The sequence below is a fragment of the Thalassophryne amazonica genome, chromosome 2 (genome assembly GCF_902500255.1).
Source record: "Thalassophryne amazonica chromosome 2, fThaAma1.1, whole genome shotgun sequence".
Lineage (NCBI taxonomy): Eukaryota > Metazoa > Chordata > Actinopteri > Batrachoidiformes > Batrachoididae > Thalassophryne > Thalassophryne amazonica.
The window spans coordinates 16,992,772-17,013,620 of record NC_047104.1 but is presented as its reverse complement, the minus strand read 5'-3'; the positions used below and the strand labels follow the sequence as shown (position 1 = coordinate 17,013,620).

At 41.4% G+C, this 20,849-nt stretch overlaps 1 protein-coding gene across 1 annotated transcript in view; it reads left to right on the top strand.

Moving 5' to 3' along the window:
• The window catches only part of LOC117501864 (histone H3.3), a 57,528-nt gene that overhangs the window by 21,541 nt on the left and 15,138 nt on the right, over window positions 1–20,849 (top strand). The window contains exon 3 of the mRNA XM_034160832.1: window positions 17,161–17,235. Coding sequence (XP_034016723.1) covers window positions 17,161–17,235 — 75 coding nt within the window. The remainder of the gene's footprint in view (window positions 1–17,160; window positions 17,236–20,849) is intronic.

Here is a 20,849-nt window from a genome sequence, read left to right as displayed (position 1 = left end):
ATAGTCGGGTAATGTTCCTGTAAGAAACTAAACCGGACATTTGTTATGATACGCAACCAGACATTTTATGATATATGACATGAGTTTTTTGTTTTTTTGTTTTTTGTTTTTTTTTGTAACTTTTTATTTATGGTATTTTTGTCACAATAAGAACACTGAGAAAAACAGAGAGGGACAAAGACAAAAAAACAAACAAAAAACAAATGAAAACTTGAGGTCATTAAGTAAATGCACATCATCAGTACATAACTGATTAACCTGTGTTGTTGATTGTCATTCATGTAAGCGGACCATTTTCCCCACCTTCTCTCTCCAATTTCTTTTTGTAGCCGTAAGGAATAGGTCATCTGCTCGAGTAAGTGTAAATGTTTTACAATGCCAACAAATGTGCCCACAGTGGGGGTGTCTTTCTGAAGCCAATATTTAGTGATTGCCTTCTTCCGTGCAGCCATCAGAATTTTTAGGAGATACTCATCATCTTTGTCCAATTCCTCAGAAAAATTACCTAAATACAGATAAAGAAATGTCACATCCACACTAAAACCCAAAACCTTAACAATAACTTCCGTCACCTCCCTCCAGTAAGTCTGGATGGGGGAGCACAACCAAAATATGTGGGCATGGTCCGCCATGTTTTCTCCACATTCTCTCCAACATCCCAGCTGAGTGTCTGTTTGTTTGCTTTTTTGCTTAGGGGTTATAAATAAGCGAATCAGATTCTTCCAGCAAAAGTCTCTCCACCCCAATGAATTAGTAGTAGTTGACTGTGTTAACCAAGCGTTCACCCATATGTCCTTTGTTATTACAATGTCCAGTTCTTTTTCCCAGCGTTGCTTCACATATTCTGTGGAGTCCTTCTTAAGAGATGTGACAGCATGATACAGTTTACTTATCAGTCCCTTACTGCTCCTGCAGTTATATGCATCAACAAGTAACTGAACAACCTTAGACCATTCTTTCTGGTCAGAGTCCCTAACCTCTTTACAGAAATAATCAGAGATTTGTAAGTATCTGTAAAAATCCTGTCTCCTCAACCCATAGACCTTACATAAATGTTCAAAACTATGAGGTGTTCTGTCTTTAACCATTGTACATAGAGATGTGATACCACGATAAACCCATTGTTTGTATCTGAAATCATACAATGATGGCTTATAGTCAGGGTCAAAAGCAGGCCAACTGAGTAGTTTTACCTCCCTCTGGAGCTGATAGCGTTGAACAATTTCAAACCATATCTTCAATGATAGGTTCACCCAGTCACTCTCTATCTGTGGTCTTGCCTTATCCCTGTCAATACAACCTATTAATGATTGCAATGGGACATCTGTTAAAGATGTCTCTGTCTTTCCATTTAGCTTTATAAGATGGGTTGCATAGACATACAAGTGGCCTTAGCTGAGCTGATATATAATAATCCTTTAAGGATGGGAGCGCCATACCCCCCTCCTCCCTTGATAACTGGAGTGTGGAAAACTTCACCCTTGGCCTCTTATTGTTCCATACAAATAATGAAATGTGCCTATTCCATTCTCTGAATTGTTTTGTAGGGATGTCTATAGGAAGTGACAAAAAAAGATAAAGTAATCTGGGCAAGACGTTCATCTTAACTGTTCTAATTCTATTGCCAAAGTCAAGGGGGGGGGAGACTCCATCTTTTAAGCTCCTCATATATTTTTTTACTAACATTATTATAATTACTTTGGAATAGCTGAGACAGATCTTTAGTCAAATATACTCCTAAGTATGTAATTTGGGTAGAATGCCAGTTGAGCATATATTTTGTTTTAAGTTCCTGTGTGGGAGCAAAATTAAATGTCATAACCTGTGTTTTATTTATGTTGAGAACATAACCTGAATATTTCCCGTATGTCCATTAAAATAGGTAGACCAGTGGCTGGTTATGACATGAGTTTTTATTTTGAAAAAACTTTTTATTTTGAAATGCAAGAGCTCAGGGGGCATGGCTCACATTCACCAAGGGAGCCTCATGAGACTTTATGAGAAGGGAGTCTGCAGGTCTACAGCCATACAGTCTTGGTTTGGTATGATCAGTATGTATTTTGGGTCAAGGATGAACACCGAAAACGGAACGCTGACAGGTACATTGGGGACTCACACGCCAATCCAGCAGGGGGTGGTAAATCATTTACATATTAAAAGGTTGCACTTGTGCATGCGCACGTACATGATTAAGTTAAACGAAATTACATCATTGTATATATGTTAAAAGTAAACGGATGACACAAGAAAGTGAAAACACTTTTTTCCATTGTGATCCATCCAATCAAATATATATATATATATATATATATATATATATATATATATATATATATATATAATGAGAGAGAGAGAGAATCTAAAAAAAAAATCCCTAAATCACAATGTATGATTTTTTAATAATTTATTTGTATGTTACTGCTGCAAATAAGTATTTGATCACCTACCAACCAGCAAGAATTCTGGCTCTCACAGACCTGTTAATTTTTCTTTAAGAAGCCCTCTTATTCTGCACTCTTTACCTGTATTAATTGCACCTATTTGAACTTGTTTCCTGTATAAAAGACACCTGTTCACACACTCAGTCAATCACACTCCAACCTGTCCACCATAGCCAAGACCAAAGAGCTGTCTAAGGACACCAGGGACAAAACTGTAGACCTGCACAAGGCTGGGATGGACTACAGAACAGGCAAGCAGCTTGGTAGAAGACAACTGTTATGATTATTTATTAGAAAGTGGAAGAAACACAAGATGACTGTCAATCTCCCTCGGTCTGGGATTCCATGCAGGATCTCACTTTGTGGGGTATGGATGATTCTGAGAAAGCTCAGAACTACACAGGAGGACCTGGTCAATGACCTGAAGAGAGCTGGGACCACAGTCACAAAGATTACATTAGTAACACATGATGCTGTCATGGTTTAAAATCCTGCAGGGCAGCAAGGTCCCCCTGCTCAAGCCAGCACATGTCCAGGCCCATTTGAAGTTCACCAGTGACCATCTGGAAGATCCAGAGGAGGCATGGGAGAAGGTCATGTGGTCAGATGAGACCAGAATAGAGCTTTTTGGAATCAACTACACTTACCATGTTTAGAGGATGAGAACAACCCCAAGAAAACCATCCCAACCGTGAAGCATGGGGGTGGAAACATCATACTCTGGGGGTGCTCTTCTGCAAAGGGGACAGGACGACTGCACCGTATTGAAGGGAGGATGGATGGGGTCATGTATTGTGAGATTTTGGCAAACAACCTCCTTCCCTCAGTAAGAGCATTGAAGATGGGTCATGGCTGGGTCTTCCAGCATGACAGTGACCCCAAACACACAGCCAGGGCAACTAAGGAGGGGCTCCGTAAGAAGCATTTCAAGGTCCTGGAGTGGCCTGGCCAGTCTCCAGACCTGAACTCAATATAAAATCTTTGGAGGGAGCTGAAACTCCAAACCTGAATGATTTGGAAAAGATCTGTGTGGAGGAGTGGACCAAAATCCCTGCTGCAGTGTGTGCAAACCTGGTGAAAAACTACAGGAAACGTTTGACCTTTGTAATTGCAAACAAAGGCTACTGTACTAAATATTAACATTGATTTTCACAGGTGTTCAAATACTTATTTGCAGCAGTAACATACAAATAAATTATTAAAAAATCATACATTGTGATTTCCGTATTTTTTTTCTTTAGATTATGTCTCTCAGAGTGGACATACACCTAAGATGAAAATTTCAGACCCCTCCATGACTTCTAAATGGGAGAACTTGCAAAACCACAGGGTGTTCAAACACTTATTTTCCTCACTGTATATGTATATATGTATATGTATATATGTATATGTATATATGTGTGTATGTATGTATACATCGGCTGAAATTTGCTTAGGGTGGCCACCTACCCCTCAAAATGAATTGTGAGTTAGCCTCATGGAAATACCTTAATTTTGTAGCCAAGATAATTAGTTAACTGGCATAAGCATATCTCTGGCATGAGATAGTGGTATAGGGATATAGCAGGCATAAAAGTTGTTTACTAATATTAGTAATCAATGATAATAGGTTAGGAGGCTGTGAGCACGAAGGTACTGTTTGGTCTACAGACATGACATGCAATAATTAGTCAGTGGAAGATCGAGAACCACCACCAAGCATGCTTAGACTGAAATTCATAAATACTGTTGTGTTCAGCACTATTTTTGACACTGACAACTAAACAACCAGTTTTAGAACAAAAACATCCATAAGATCATCAGGAAATGGCGGTCTATGGACGTGACAAAACCGTTATGGAATTCGCATCCATGGCAGTCATAATGCAGCAATGTATCGAAACAGAGGTAAAAATTCTGTTATATCTGTAAACAATAAATATCCTGCGAAAAATAGACGGCATGGAATTAGTAAAAACATACATTTGGAGCTTGAAACAGCTGTTTCAAAATGACATGTTTTCTCAACCATTGAACTGTGACATATATGATTGACTTGTACACATGAATATACTAATGAAGAAATTATTGCCAGATTTTTGATTTTTATTTGTATGTTTTATGTGTATTCAGTGGAACCCATGGAAATAAAAAACACAAAGTGTCTCTGAATCAACAACAACAGACATATTTTAGTGACAGTTGTGCACATTAAATGTGATGTGGCGAATTGTGACATGCAATTTTGGGTGATTTTTCCCTAAATTAGACTTTCCAGTTGTCTTATTTATGAAACTGTGCTAGGTATCCAAAGTAAACTGGTACATTATAGGTACCCGGACTTGTACCTAACATAAATTAACTTAATACTGACCAGCAGAACAATTTTATGCTTATTTTTCCACCATGCGGTGTTATTTTGGTACCATTCAGCACACATATATATATATATGGGCCATATTTGATAGAAATCTTTTGAAAGTTGAGTTAAATATTTAAAATGAGATTGCTTGTTGAATAATGTCTTCTGTACATGTTCACTGGATCCTTGATGTACATGGTGGATCCTTGATCTCTGGACAGAAATAGAAATAAAATGTGTAGTTTTTGTCAAAAGCTCTTCCTTTCAGATATTAATGACACAAATGTAACTCCATGGACTCTGAGCTGAACTCTTCAGCCAGCTGTGCTGCACGTCAGGATGTAATTCATAAACGATGTAGGATGTCTCATTTTGAGAAAAAAAAAAAAAACAGGTTTGGTTGGTTGTAGTTTGTTGTTTGTATTATAACGTTTAGAAAGAGGTGTCATTTGATTTAAAACGGTGATTTGCTCTGGGGTTATTAATTCCGACCGAAATCTGCACGGCTTTTTGGAGCTGTGCACTTAGACCCACAAAACAGAGGATATTATTATTTTATTTTATTTCCTTTACTTGATGGACAACTTCAGTTTACCTGACTCCATCGGCTGGTGCTCTCACCAGTGGACTTGCCGCTTCTGAAAACCAGCAAAGCAGAGAACCAGGGGAGGTGTTGGTCTAGTGGTTAAAGCGTTGGGCTTGAGACCAGAGGATCCTCGGTTCAAATCCCAGCCTCACTGGAAAATCATTAAGGGCCCTTGGGCAAGGTCCTTAATCCTCTAGTTGCTCCCGGTGTGTAGTGAGCGCCTTCCGTGGCAGCTGACTGACATCGGGTTGAATGTGAGGCATTAATGTTGTAAAGCGCTTTGAGCGTCTGATACAGATGGAAAAGCGCTATATAAATGCAGTCCATTTACCATTTAACCAGTGAACAGCAGGTCGAAGCATTGCTTCGCTCCTTCAGGCAGCCCAGCTGCAGTTTGCAATTGAGGTAAAGAAATTATTCCTTTCTCGGTAAACACTCTCAAAACAGTGGCCGCTCCGCTGTCTTGAACCGTCCGTGGTGCATTCAGTGTGCCTCAGAAAAAATCGATGGAAGCAGGCAGCAAGCGATGCAACAGGATTCAATGCATCAATTGAATCAGTGCCCACTGAATGAATCGATGCACTCACATCGCAGACGTTTGCATCTAGATACTGATTTGTATCAATTAATCTCCACATGCGTAGCATTAATCTTTCCAAATCAGTAATCAGATTAAAGTTATTTCTCCAAGTCACTGTATGTTACTATTATCTTTGCATTGCAGGTCAATTGCAGCATTAAACGTGGCCCACGGGCAGGGGTACAGGGTTCAACTGATCTGCCCGCTTTCAGCGAGCTGCGAGCGTTTCATCCGCAGTTTTCTGCAGCCTCTCTGAGTTGAAAAAACAGTTGTCATCTCTCAAAGTGCGGTGACAACAGCACACCTGCACTGACCTCAGACATTTTTTCCCCCTTTATTTAAAACTCTGAGTTGCTCTGTGTGTCCTTCCTAAAACCAGCTGATCCTCGATGCGTTCACATCTATTTTTCAATTTTCAATTTCAATTTTTAATTTATTTTCATTTATATAGCACCAAATCACAACAGAGCTGCCTCAAAGCGCTTCACACAGGTAAGGTCTAACCTTACCAACCCCCAGAGCAACAGTGGTAAGGAAAAACTCCCTCTGAGGAAGAAACCTCAAGAAGACCAGACTCAAAGGGGTGACCCTCTGCTTGGGCCATACTACAAACATAAATTACAGAACAATTCACAGAACAATTCACGGACGAATATACAAGAAATGCTATTGGCGCACAGGACAGGAGGAACTAACACTTTTTTCCCCCTCCCAAATGTGCCTAAACTCTCTTTCTGATGACACGATGTAAAAAAAAAAAGCACTGATAAAAATTTCTTGCCTGCCAATCTGGCTGTGATTTCTGCATAAATAAACATCCATTCTTCCTGCTCAAACGCCAAAGCAGGAGCGGAAACGGAGCATGCAGCGGGGCAGGGACACTCCCCACCCACATCACTCCTAGATTAAAAGTCCACTTTTAAAGGCTTTTTTTTTTACTACTAATACTACTTATAATAATTTCAACAACTAAAATGCTTAGAGAGCAGTTAAATGTTAGAAAAATGTTAGAAAGAATTTAATAGTTACATTTATAAACAAAAAAAATTGCAAGTTTTACCTTTATGCAGTTAAATATGAGGTCAAGAAAGATGTCTATTTTATTTTTGTAAAACAAGTATTTATGTTCATTGATGTCAAGAAAGGACGACTATAAAGTGAGTATTGGCAAAAAGCGTTATCATTTTCATATTGAGATGGCAGGGGGGCGTTGTCGGCAACTGACAACGCCCTCATCTAGACGTGAGCATATTGCGCCCATCCTATACTCACTCCACTGGCTTCCAGTTCGTTTTAGAATTGATTTTAAAATTTTAATGTTTGTTTTTAAAGCTATTTATGGCCTTGCACCTCCCTACTTGTCTGAAATTTTAACTTTGCGCACCTACAGTAGGACGTTAAGGGCGTCTGGCCAGCTTTACTTAGATGTTCCAAGGTCAAGATATAAACGCTGGGGTGATCATGCTTTCGCGGTAGCTGGCCCCAGACTGTGGAATGAGCTACCTCTTGAGTTACGTACTATTCCTGACCTAGCACTTTTTAAATCTAAGTTAAAGACTTATTTATTTAAACTGGCTTTTAACACTTAGTGGGGAGGTGACATGTTCTGTTATTTTTATGTTCTTTTTTTTTATGTGTTGTTTTAAAATTTTATTTTATGTGTTTTATTTTGTAAATTTGTGTTTTTAATGTTAAGCACTTTGGACACCAGTCGGTGCTGTAAAGCGCTTTATAAATAAATGTTGATTGATTGATTGAACTGCAGAAAGTAACTAATAAAGTAACTAGTAATCTAACTTAGTTACTTTTGAAATTGAGTAACCAGTAAAGTACCTAAGTTACTTTTTAAGGAGTAATTAGTTATCAGCAACTAGATTACTTTGTTAAAGTAACTGTGGCAACACTGGTTATGAGTACAGGGAATGAAACATGATGGTGTTCACTGAGACTTGGCTCCATCAGGATATTCCAGACTCACTCATTGAACTTGAAGGATTTTCGCTCATACGGTTGGATAGAACTGAACTGCCAGGCAAGAGCTGAGCGGGAGGTCCCTGCATGTTTGTGTATGAGAGCTGGTGCAGGAACTACACCATACGTGAGACTGTGTGTACTGCTGATGTGGAACTGTTATGCACGTCACTGAGACCCTTCTATCTTCTTTGGGAGTTTGGGAATATTTGTATTTGTGCAGTGTATGTTCCCCCAGGAGGTAATGCAGCCAGAGCCACGAGCATAACTGCGGACTGTGTTCACCACCAGCAATTGAAACATCGCCTGTAGCTCCCTTTTTTATTTTTGGGGATTTTAACCATTGTAAATTGGTACTATTTTTACCCGAATGTTAGATGAAGTGTTGAAGTGTTATGAAAATATAAAATGTGCTTATATTGCAAAATCAACTCCTCCTTTGTCAAACTCTGACCATAATACAGTCCACCTTATTCCAATTTACAAAATGCTTTGAAAAGGAATAAGCCTTAAACCAAACGGGTGACCATATGGGATAGTGATAGTATAGAGACACTTAAAGGATCCCTCCTTTGTACAGACTGAGATCTTTCCATCAGATGGAACTGGAGGTGGCCACAGAAACAATAACTGATTATATACAGTTTTGCACTGACTGTGTGGTCACCAAAAACAAACATTGTAGTTTACCCCAACAACAAGCCATATATAACCAAGGATGTAAAGGACTGTATTAATAGGAAAAAGATAGCTTTCATGAATAAGGACAAAGTTGGTGTGAAAGTAATCCAGATTTTAGAACATAATTTTAAGTCAATGGACTTCAGAAAGATGTGGTACTGTTAAGAGAATAATCAATATGAATACAACTAAGAAATGAGTGGTTACTAATAATGATGTGGATAAAGCAAATGAATTGAATTTTTTTTTTTCCTCTAGGTTTGAAACTTAATTTTCTTGAGGAAAGTGATAGGATACTGAATAATATCTCTACTGACCCTGAGTGTAGGATTGTAATTAATCCTCAGCGGATTCAGTGCGAATTCAGTCCATTTTTAAATATACATGCTGCACAAAAGCTTCAGGCCTACATGGTATCTCTACTATGCTGTTAAAGGCATGTGTAGAGGAGCTCACTCCAGTATGGTGCCCCATTTTTCAGAAGTCAATGGGCTTGCAGTCAGTAGACCCAACATCTGGGAAAAAATCAGTTATATTGCCTTGCAGTCAGTAGACCCAACATCTGGGAAAAAATCAGTTATATTGCCAATAGCCAAAAAGAACTGTCAAATAGAAAATAATGAATTTAGACCAGTGGCTTTTGACTTCAGTGGTCATGAAATGTTTTGAAAAGTACATGGGGGCTGTGCTAAAGTTAATGGTCAATTCGGCACTTGGCCCTTATCAGTTTGCCTCTAGACACAGGAGGGCTACTGATAATGCCATCACCAGCATTACCTACCGCATCATCAAACACTTAGAGGACTCCCAAGAGTATGCATGTATTTTATTTGTTGATTTTAGTTCAGCTTTTAACACACTCCAGCCTCATTTGCTCATTGAGAAACTGAGTCAGTTGAATGTGAATCCCTTTTAATCAAATGGTATTTTTCTTTTTTAACTAACCGCCGTCAGTATGTTAGAGTCATAACACTCTCTTGGAGGTGTGAACCTCCAGCACGTGCTCCACAGGGCTGTGTTAGCTCACCCGCACTTTTCTGCTCTGGGTGTGAAATGTTTAGTTATTCCTCGGTCTCCTTTAGCAATAATGGTACTTGTAATAAGTGTAGCTTATTCGTAGCTTTGGAGGCCAGGCTGGGCGAATTGGAGACTCGGCTCCGCACCGTGGAAAATCCTACAGCTAGCCGGGCCCCTGTAGTCGGTGCGGACCAAGGTAGCTTAGCCGCCGTTAGTTCGCCTCCAGCAGATCCCGAGCAGCCGGGAAAGCAGGCCGACTGGGTGACTGTGAGGAGGAAGCGTAGTCCTAAACAGAAGCCCCGTGTACACCGCCAACCCGTTTTTCCCCACTCGGCGACACACCCGCCGAGGAACAAACTCTGGTTATTGGCGACTCTGTTTTGAGAAATGTGAAGTTAGCGACACCAGCAACCGTAGTCAATTGTCTTCCGGGGGCCAGAGCAGGCGACATTGAAGGAAATTTGAAACTGCTGGCTAAGGCTAAGCGTAAATTTGGTAAGATTGTAATTGAGATTGTAACATTGAATCGGTGTGTAACTTTGCAAAAACAATGTCGGACTCTATAGTTTTCTCTGGGCCCCTCCCCAATCGGACGGGGAGTGACATGTTTAGCTGCATGTTCTCCTTGAATTGCTGGCTGTCTGAGGTGGGCTTCATAGATAATTGGCAAAGCTTCTGGGGAAAACCTGGTCTTGTTAGGAGAGACGGCATCCATCCCACTTTGGATGGAGCAGCTCTCATTTCTAGAAATCTGGCCAATTTTCTTAAATCCTCCAAACCATGACTATCCAGGTTTGGGACCAGGAAGTAGAGTTGTAGTCTTACACACCCCTCTGCAGCTTCTCTCCCCCTGCCATCCCCTCATTACCCCATCCCCGTAGAGACGGTGCCTGCTCCCAGACCACCAATAACCAGCAAAAATCTATTTAAGCATAAAAATTCAAAAAGAAAAAATAATATAGCACCTTCAACTGCACCACAGACTAAAACAGTTAAATGTGGTCTATTAAACATTAGATCTCTCTCTTCTAAATCTCTGTTAGTAAATGATATAATAATTGATCAACATGTTGATTTATTCTGCCTTACAGAAACCTGGTTACAGCAGGATGAATATGTTAGTTTAAATGAGTCAACACCCCCGAGTCACACTAACTGCCAGAACGCTCGTAGCACGGGCCGAGGCGGAGGATTAGCAGCAATCTTCCACTCCAGCTTATTAATTAATCAAAAACCCAGACAGAGCTTTAATTCATTTGAAAGCTTGACTCTTAGTCTTGTCCATCCAAATTGGAAGTCCCAAAAAACAGTTTTATTTGTTATCTATCGTCCACCTGGTCGTTACTGTGAGTTTCTCTGTGAATTTTCGGACCTTTTGTCTGACTTAGTGCTTAGCTAAGATAAGATAATTATAGTGGGCGATTTTAACATCCACACAGATGCTGAGAATGACAGTCTCAACACTGCATTTAATCTATTATTAGACTCGATTGGCTTTGCTCAAAATGTAAATGAGTCCACCCACCACTTTAATCATACCTTAGATCTTGTTCTGACTTATGGTATGGAAATTGAAGACTTAACAGTATTCCCTGAAAACCCCCTTCTGTCTGATCATTTCTTAATAACATTTACATTTACTCTGATGGACTACCCAGCAGTGGGGAATAAGTTTCATCACAGTAGAAGTCTTTCAGAAAGCGCTGTAACTAGGTTTAAGGATATGATTCCTTCTTTATGTTCTCCAATGCCATATACCAACACAGGGCAGAGTAGCTACATAAACTCTGTGAGTGAGATAGATTATCTCGTCAGTAGTTTTACATCCTCATTGAGGACAGCTTTGGATGCTGTTGCTCCTCAGAAAAAGAGAGCCTTAAATCAGAAGTGCCTGACTCCGTGGTATAACTCACAAACTCGCAGCTTAAAGCAGATAACCCGTAAGTTGGAGAGGAAATGGCATCTCACTAATTTAGAACATCTTCACTTAGCCTGGAAAAAGAGTCTCTTGGTCTATAAAAAAGCCCTCCATAAAGTTAGGACATCTTACTACTCATCACTAATTGAAGAAAACAAGAACAACCCCAGGTTTCTTTTCAGCACTGTAGCCAGGCTGACAGAGTCAGAGCTCTATTGAGCCGAGTATTCCTTTAACTTTAACTAGTAATGACTTCATGACTTTCTTTGCTAATAAAATTTTAACTATTAGAGAAAAAATTACTCAGAACCATCCCAAAGACATATCGTTATCTTTGGCTGCTTTCAGTGATGCTGGTATTTGGTTAGACTCATTCTCTCCGATTGTTCTGTCTGAGTTATTTTCATTAGTTACTTCCTCCAAACCATCAACATGTCTATTAGACCCCATTCCTACCAGGCTGCTCAAGGAAGCCCTACCATTAATTAATACTTCGATCTTAAATATGATCAATCTATCTTTATTAGTTGGCTATGTACCACATGCTTTTAAGGTGGCAGTAATTAAACCATTACTTAAAAAGCCATCAATTGACCCAGCTATCTTAGCTAATTATAGGCCAATCTCCAACCTTCCTTTTCTCTCAAAAATTCTTGAAAGGGTAGTTGTAAAACAGCTAACTGATCATCTGCAGAGGAATGGTCTATTTGAAGAGTTTCAGTCAGGTTTTAGAATTCATCATAGTACAGAAACAGCATTAGTGAAGGTTACAAATGATCTTCTTATGGCCTCAGACAGTGGACTCATCTGTGTGCTTGTTCTGTTAGACCTCAGTGCTGCTTTTGATACTGTTGACCATAAAATTTTATTACAAAGATTAGAGCATGCCATAGGTATTAAAGGCACTGCGCTGCGGTGGTTTGAATCATATTTATCTAATAGATTACAATTTGTTCATGTAAATGGGGAATCTTCTTCACAGACTAAGGTTAATTATGGAGTTCCACAAGGTTCTGTGCTAGGACCAATTTTATTCACTTTATACATGCTTCCCTTAGGCAGTATTATTAGACAGCATTGCTTATATTTTCATTGTTACGCAGATGATACCCAGCTTTATCTATCCATGAAGCCAGAGGACACACACCAATTAGCTAAACTGCAGGATTGTCTTACAGACATAAAGACATGGATGACCTCTAATTTCCTGCTTTTAAATTCAGATAAAACTGAAGTTATTGTACTTCGCCCCACAAATCTTAGAAACATGGTGTCTAACCAGATCCTTACTCTGGATGGCATTACCCTGACCTCTAGTAATACTGTGAGAAACCTTGGAGTCATTTTTGATCAGGATATGTCATTCAATGCGCATATTAAACAAATATGTAGGACTGCTTCTTTGTATTTGTGCAATATCTCTAAAATTAGAAAGGTCTTGTCTCAGAGTGATGCTGAAAAACTAATTCATGCATTTATTTCCTCTAGGCTGGACTATTGCAATTCATTATTATCAGGTTGTCCTAAAAGTTCTCTGAAAAGCCTTCAGTTAATTCAAAATGCTGCAGCTAGAGTACTGACAGGGACTAGAAGGAGAGAGCCTATCTCACCCATATTGGCCTCTCTTCATTGGCTTCCTGTTAATTCTAGAATAGAATTTAAAATTCTTCTTCTTACTTATAAGGTTTTGAATAATCAGGTCCCATCTTATCTTAGGGACCTCATAGTACCATATCACCCCAATAGAGCGCTTCGCTCTCAGACTGCAGGCTTACTTGTAGTTCCTAGGGTTTGTAAGAGTAGAATGGGAGGCAGAGCCTTCAGCTTTCAGGCTCCTCTCCTGTGGAACCAGCTCCCAATTCGGATCAGGAAGACAGACACCCTCTCTACTTTTAAGATTAGGCTTAAAACTTTCCTTTTTGCTAAAGCTTATAGTTGGGGCTGGATCAGGTGACCCTGAACCATCCCTTAGTTATGCTGCTATAGACTTAGACTGCTGGGGGGTTCCCATGATGCACTGAGTGTTTCTTTCTCTTTTTGCTCTGTATGCACCACTCTGCATTAATCATTAGTGATTGATCTCTGCTCCCCTCCACAGCATGTCTTTTTCCTGGTTCTCTCCCTCAGCCCCAACCAGTCCCAGCAGAAGACTGCCCCTCCCTGAGCCTGGTTCTGCTGGAGGTTTCTTCCTGTTAAAAGGGAGTTTTTCCTTCCTACTGTCGCCAAGTGCTTGCTCACTGGGGGTCGTTTTGACCGTTGGGGTTTTTCCGTAATTATTGTATGGCTTTGCCTTACAATATAAAGCGCCTTGGGGCAACTGTTTGTTGTGATTTGGCGCTATATAAATAAAATTGATTTGATTTGATTTGACCAGTTCTCTTCACACTATACACAAACGAATGCTCACACATTCATCCAGAAAATTATGTTTTAAAATTTTCGTAAGATACAGCCATCCAGCCTATTGCACAAAGTTGCATGTACATTAGCTTATCGCTCAGAAATGGAGAACTTTGTTCAGTAGTGTGACACCAACCACCTCATTTTAGGTCTGTAGGGGACCACAGTCCGGTGGTCATACATAACACACACACAAGCCATGTTTGCACATACAAGTACCTAAAAATTCATTTGGATAATACTTTTAGCTGGAAGGTCCATGTTGATAGTCTGTGTTCTCCAATTCAGCAAAGACTATATTTTTTACGCAGACTTAAAGTTTTTGAGGTACACCAGAGGATCATGTTTAGATTCCACCAGGCTGTCCTGGAGAGTTTAAGTTTTGGAATATCAGTGTGGTCAAAAGCACAATCTGTGCCACATTTGGGAGGGTATGAGAATTGCAGAGGACAGCTGTCCGAATACCCAGACTGTGCCCACCCGCCCCAACTGATTCGTACACACACGTGGTGGTTTGTGGTGGTTGCGTGTGTAGCATGTCCGTGAATAAATCCCAGCCCGATCTGAACCAACAGTAAGGATCCAGAGTCATCATCAGGAATCATTCATTGTGTCGGAGATTCATCAGGAATCTCCCACACAAAACCGTCCACCCTCATCGCTGCTCGCAGCTGCCAGACAGCGGGAAGGTCCGCTGTCCACTATAGGGCTGATGTCCTAAAGAGAGAGAGAGCAGCGAGGGCTGTCTGGATGCAGCGTCATATGGAATAATTATTTCATAGTGGACGATGTATCTGCCCTTGGATCATGATGGATGTCACCATCCTGATTTGCACCCATGTCACATGGATGACATGAAAGCTGATGGCTGCAGCATGGCTGGTGGTTCAACTGCATGTGGCTGTTGCAGACGGTACACCGGTCCATTGTCGCCCCACTCACCCATGATCTAATGGGGCCAAGTGAGCAAAGTGCCACTGTCAAAACCATGATCTAATGGAGCCACATGCTCAAAGTGCCACTGTCGAAACCATGATCTGATGGAGCCAAGTGCACAAAGGGCCGCTTTCGAAACCATGATCTGATGGAGACAAGTGCGCAAAGGGCTGGTATCACAGACAGACATTTCTTTAGCCATGACAAGGAATTAAAGTATTTTCAGGTGTTATTTTCCAAGGAGGCTTTATGTGGATATACTTTTTCATCAGACTATGATGCTGAAATGAACAGGTAAGACTTTATATTTACTCCATGTAAATGGTTTAATATTTGAAACAGTCTGTTCGCATGAAGACGCAGCTTTCAACCAATCAATGGACAGCATTAATGGACGTATTTCAACTGATAAGTAAATTAGAAGAAACGTGTGTCAACAGTTGCATAACTTACCTGCAGCTTATGTCCTGCGTGTGCGGGACATATGAGTCATACGCTGGCATGCGTTGAAAATTTTCAGCATGCCCAAAATTCTTTGAGGTACTTGGTGTATTAGGATGTATTTCAGCGTGCGTTAGCATGCTCTTACTTTATAAAAAATGTACCCATAACTTAATAGACGTATGCCCACATATGCCAGTGTTTTTTAATACGGTTAACATACGCTGATTAAATCATCAAGGTGTGACAGGGCCTTTATACAGTTGACATACTGGCTCATTCATGTTAATGCCCCTTTCTCTCGCATTTTGTTCAGCTTAAACTCAAAATGTTCCACAGCACTATGGCTTTGAAAGACTTCATTTGGCCTTATTGTTCCAAAACATCTGGTTGTAATTATGCAGTCACTGGGGAAACGTACCAGTTGGCATTGGGTAACACTTTATTTTAGCTTCAGTGGATTCACTGCATGTGTGCACGTGTTTGGTGGAGCATCCTTTGCTCTGGCTGCAGTGAAACTCCCACACAGACAATACACAGCAGAAGCATGCTCAAAAATGACAGAAAAATGTGTTTTCATGTATTGTATTTTCTTGTGTTCATTTGATTTACACACTGACTGAGTCTGTAGTAGCAGTTTAATCTGGTGTCATGTTGACACATTTTTGTATGAACATACGTATGTTGTATATCATATGAAAAATCTTTATGGTAGTTATGATGGACTGAGCTGTGATCTATCACACATTAGTGCAGTAAATGACATCGAGGCATTTATCATTCTTCAGCAAAATTTGGTAATTCCCATTATCAGCTGTACAGCCGTAGTCATAACACTTTTGAGAAAAAAGGGGGGAAAAGAAAGAAAATCTCAGCTTGACAAAGGTAACGTGCCTGTTAACATGCATTTCAACAAATTTGTGAGAAATAAGACTAGAAGGAGAGAGCATATTTCACCCATATTGGTCTCTCTTCATTGGCTCCCTGTTAATTCCAGAATAGAATTTAAAATTCTTCTTCTTACTTATAAGGTTTTGAATAGTCAGGTCCCATCTTATCTTAGGAACCTCTTAGTACCATATCACCCCAATAGAGCGCTTCGCTCTCAGATTGCAGGCTTACTTGTAGTTCCTAGGGTTTCTAAGAGTAGAATGGGAGGCAGAGCCTTCAGCTTTCAGGCTCCTCTCCTGTGGAACCAGCTCCCCAATTCGGATTAGGGAGACAGACACCCTCTCTACTTTTAAGATTAAGCTTAAAACTTTCCTTTTTGAAAAAGCTTATAGTTAGGGCTGGATCAGGTGACCCTGAACCATCCCTTAGTTATGCTGCTATAGACTTAGACTGCTGGGGGGTTTCCCATGATGCACCCAGTGTTTCTTTTTATTCACCTCTTTTTGCTCTGTATGCACCACGCTGCTGTTAATCATTGGTGATTGATCTCTGCTCTCTTCCACAGCATGTCCTTTTCCTGACTCTATCCCCGCAGCCCCAACCAGTCCCAGCAGACGACTGCCCCTCCCTGAGCCTGGTTCTGCTGGAGGTTTCTTCCTGTTAAAAGCGAGTTTTTCCTTCCCACTGTCGCCAAGTGCTTGCTCATAGGGGGTCGTTTTGACCGTTGGGGTTTTTCTGTAATTATTGTATGGCTTTTGCCTTACAATCTAAAGCGCCTTGGGACAACTGTTTGTTGTGATTTGGCGCTATATAAATAAAATTGATTTGATTTGATTTGAAATAAGCCTTTCCCATGAAAAATGTAACAAGGGTTGCATTTATACATGCATTCACTATTTTCCCTGTCAGGGTAAACTTGTAAATTGTCTCTCCCCCCCTCTTATTCTCTTGCTTTAGGTGAGGGAGGTTGCACAGAATTTTTCCAGTCATCCACTGAATTGGCAGGTCTATGCTCTTTTGGCCCTGCAGGAGGTAAGGTGTTCATTCACACAGCTTGCTAAAAGTGTTGGCTGTACATAGAATTCAGAGAAAGCTTTGTGAATGTTACCTCAGTTTGAGGCCTTACGGTGCTAGAATACTTCCAAAGAAGCACTTTCTTTGGAAAGGTTTTTGTTATAATAAATAATGAGGTTTCAAGTACTAAGATATCATTACATTATACAAATAATGGAAATTTATGAGTTCAATGGTACGAATACTTCATGAGGTGAAAGCTGGAACATACCATTCAACTCAGCTTCGCCTCCTTGAATGGTATGTTCCAGCTTTCACCGAATTAAATATTGGTTCCAATGAAGAATGTAAAAACATTCATTATTTGTTTTATATAACAGCTAAAGTAGATCCTTGTCATTTGATATTTTATTAATTTATGAACAACAGAAAAGGGACTTACATTTTGGTGTTTCACTGTGACTTGTAGTCCAGTGATGCTGTGCACTGTCTTCGGGCTTCCATTAAAAAAAAAAAAAAGACTTTGTGTAGTTCCTCAGTCCAGCCAAAAATCACATCAGTGTTTCATGTTAGCAGCTCTTCATGCATCCAGACGGCTTACAGCGGACTGGATTTTGTGTGTGTCTAGCAGCATCAGTTAACTCAATCAAGTCATCATGTCACCGTCCCACACGTGCAGTCGGCTTGGTCAAGCTGTGTACCTCTTCAGTGCAGAGGAGAAAAAAAAAGTCACATCAGAAATGAGTCCAGGTTTTCTTTATCTCTTCCTGCTAACAGACAGCACAGTGGATTTGGTGTGTGTGTGTGTGTGTGTGTGTGTGTGTGTGTGTGTGTGTGTGTGTGTGTGTGTGTGTGTGTGTGTGTGTGTGTGTGTGTGTGTGTGTGTGTGTGTGTGTGTGTGTGTGTGTCTTACAAGAATTAGCAGCGTCAGTTAGCTCAAATTTAGGTCTCAGTGGAAAAAAAAAATCACGTCAGAAATGAGTCCAGCTTTTGTTCTTTTTTCCCTGCTAACAACCTCCAGGCAGCACAGTGGATTGGTTTTGTGTGTGTGCGCGCGCATGCACGTGTGGGTGCATGCATGAGCATGCGTGGGCACGCACGTACTCATATGCGAGCATGTTGTGGCCAATGTGCACGAGTATGCGCGCGCACGTGCACATGAGTGCAATGGTACCAAACATATGGAACCAAATTTGCACTCTAAATGGAACCAAGCCGCACTCTGAATCCAATGCAACACAAATAGGATGAATTAATCCATGTCATGTGACATACAAAGCACCAATCAAATGACAAGAATCCACTCAGCCAGTGTGGTTTTCGTCCTGGTCGCAGCACACTGGACTAGCTCTACACGCTCCATTGGGTACTCGAGGGTTCATGGGAGTTCGCCCAACCAGTCCACATGTGTTTTGTGGATCTGGAGAAGGCATTCGACCGTGTCCCTCGGGGCACCGTGTGGGGAGTGCTCCAGGAGTGCGGGGTCCGGGGTCCTTTGCTAAGGGCTATCCGGTCCCTGTACAACCGCAGCAGGAGCTTGGTTCGCATTGCCGGTAGTAAGTCAGACCTGTTTCCAGTGCACGTTGGCCTCTGCCAGGGCTGCCCTTTGTCACCGGTTCTGTTCATTATTTTTATGGACAGAATTTCTAGGCGCAGCCAGGGTGTAGAGGGTGTCTGGTTTGGGAACCACAGAATCTCGTCTCTGCTGTTTGCGGACGATGTGGTTCTGTTGCCTTCGTCATATCAGGACCTTCAGCGTGCACTGGGGCGGTTTGCAGCCGAGTGTGAAGCGTCTGGGATGAAAATCAGCACCTCCAAATCCAAGGCCATAGTTCTCGACCAGAAAAAGGTGCCTTGCCCTCTTCAGGTCGGTGGAGTGTCCTTGCCTCAAGTGGAGGAGTTTAAGTATCTTGGGGTCTTATTCACGAGTGAGGGATGGATGGAGCGTGAGATCGATAAACGGATCGGTGCAGCATCTGCAGTGATGCCAGTCGCTGTATCGGACCATCGTGGTGAAGAGAGAGCTGAGTAGGGGGGCAGAGCTCTCGATTTACCGATCGATCTACGTTCCGATCCTCACCTATGGTCATGAGATTTGGCTCATGACCGAAAGAACGAGATCGGGAGTACAAGCGGCCGAGATGAGTTTTCTCCGCAGGGTGGCTGGGCGCTCCCTTAGAGATAGGGTGAGGAGCTCGGTCACTCGGGAGGAGCTCGGAGTCGAGCCGCTGCTCCTCCACGTTGAAAGGAGTCAGTTGAGGTGGATGCCCCCTGGACGCCTCGCTGGAGAGGTGTTCCGGGCACGTCCCATTGGGAGGAGGCCCCGGGGAAGACCCAGGACACGCTGGAAGGATTACATCTCTCGGCTGGCTTGGGAACGCCTTGGGGTTCCCCCGGAGGAGCTGGGGGAGGTGTGTGTGGATCGGGAGGTCTGGGCGGCTTTGCTTGAGCTGCTGCCCCCGCGACCCGACTTTGGATAAAGCGGAAGAAAATGGATGGATGGATGGATGGTACGAATATTTCATGAGGTGAAAGCTGGAGGGTCATTCCATGTCAATTCAACGAATATTTGAGGGGCCTCACACACTTGCCTGAAATTTTCTGTGGCAGTTGTCATGGACACCCAGACTTGGACTATAGTCAAACAACAGACATTGACACTAAACTGTGAAGTTTATGTATGCCCAAACTATGGAAGATATTACATTGACTATTGCGAGCATCCATGTTTGAGACACTGAAGCATACCTTTAAACTCAAAGAAGCCTTTCCATTTCTTGGCTCCTTAATGCCAGCTATACTGGCTATGAAATATGGAAATTTGGCATATCTGTGGTAACAGTTATTGTGGGAGAAACCCCTGAAATCTGAAAAAACATTTTGTGGTCGAATTTTATTAGAAGAAAAGCTGTGGCCAGTAAATAAAACTCTTCAAACTGATTCCATTTTGAAAGTATTGATGTCTACTTTGTGTTATAAATATGGCCTTCTTTATGAAACTCCTTCCTGGTTAATTTAAGCATCCAATTATGGCTAATTTGTGCACTCGTAAATGTATTTCTAGTGCTGAAATGACCATTTCATTTTAATTGTGTGCACACACTGCATTCATATGATTCATGGCACACCCCAGAATGCTTGCACATAGATCTGCCAGGGGGATTCCCCATGGTTTCCATGGTTACTAGGCTTATATCCACCTGCATGATGAGTGTGATGTCGTGTGATGTGCCTGTTCTGCAAAGCAGAAGTTCTCTTGTTGCATCATCTAAGTCTGTGATGGGCTTGACTCCTTGTTTCCTACAACATGACTCTGACAAGACTGATCAATACCAATAGAAAAACTGTTTTGGGGGAGGTAATGGTCTAGTGGTTAAGGTGTTGTGCTTGAGACCAGAAGATCCTCGGTTCAAATCCCCGCCTGACTGGAAAATCACTAAGGGCCCTTGGGCAAGGTCTTTAATCCCCTATTGCTCCCATTGTGTAGTGAGCTCCTTGTATGGCAGCACCCTGAGATCGGGGTGAATGTGAGGCATAATTGTAAAGCGTGTGTGTGTGTGTGTGTTACAAGAATTAGCAGCATAGTTAGGTCAATCAAATCATTGTGTCGTTGTCCCCTGCGCACGTGCGCA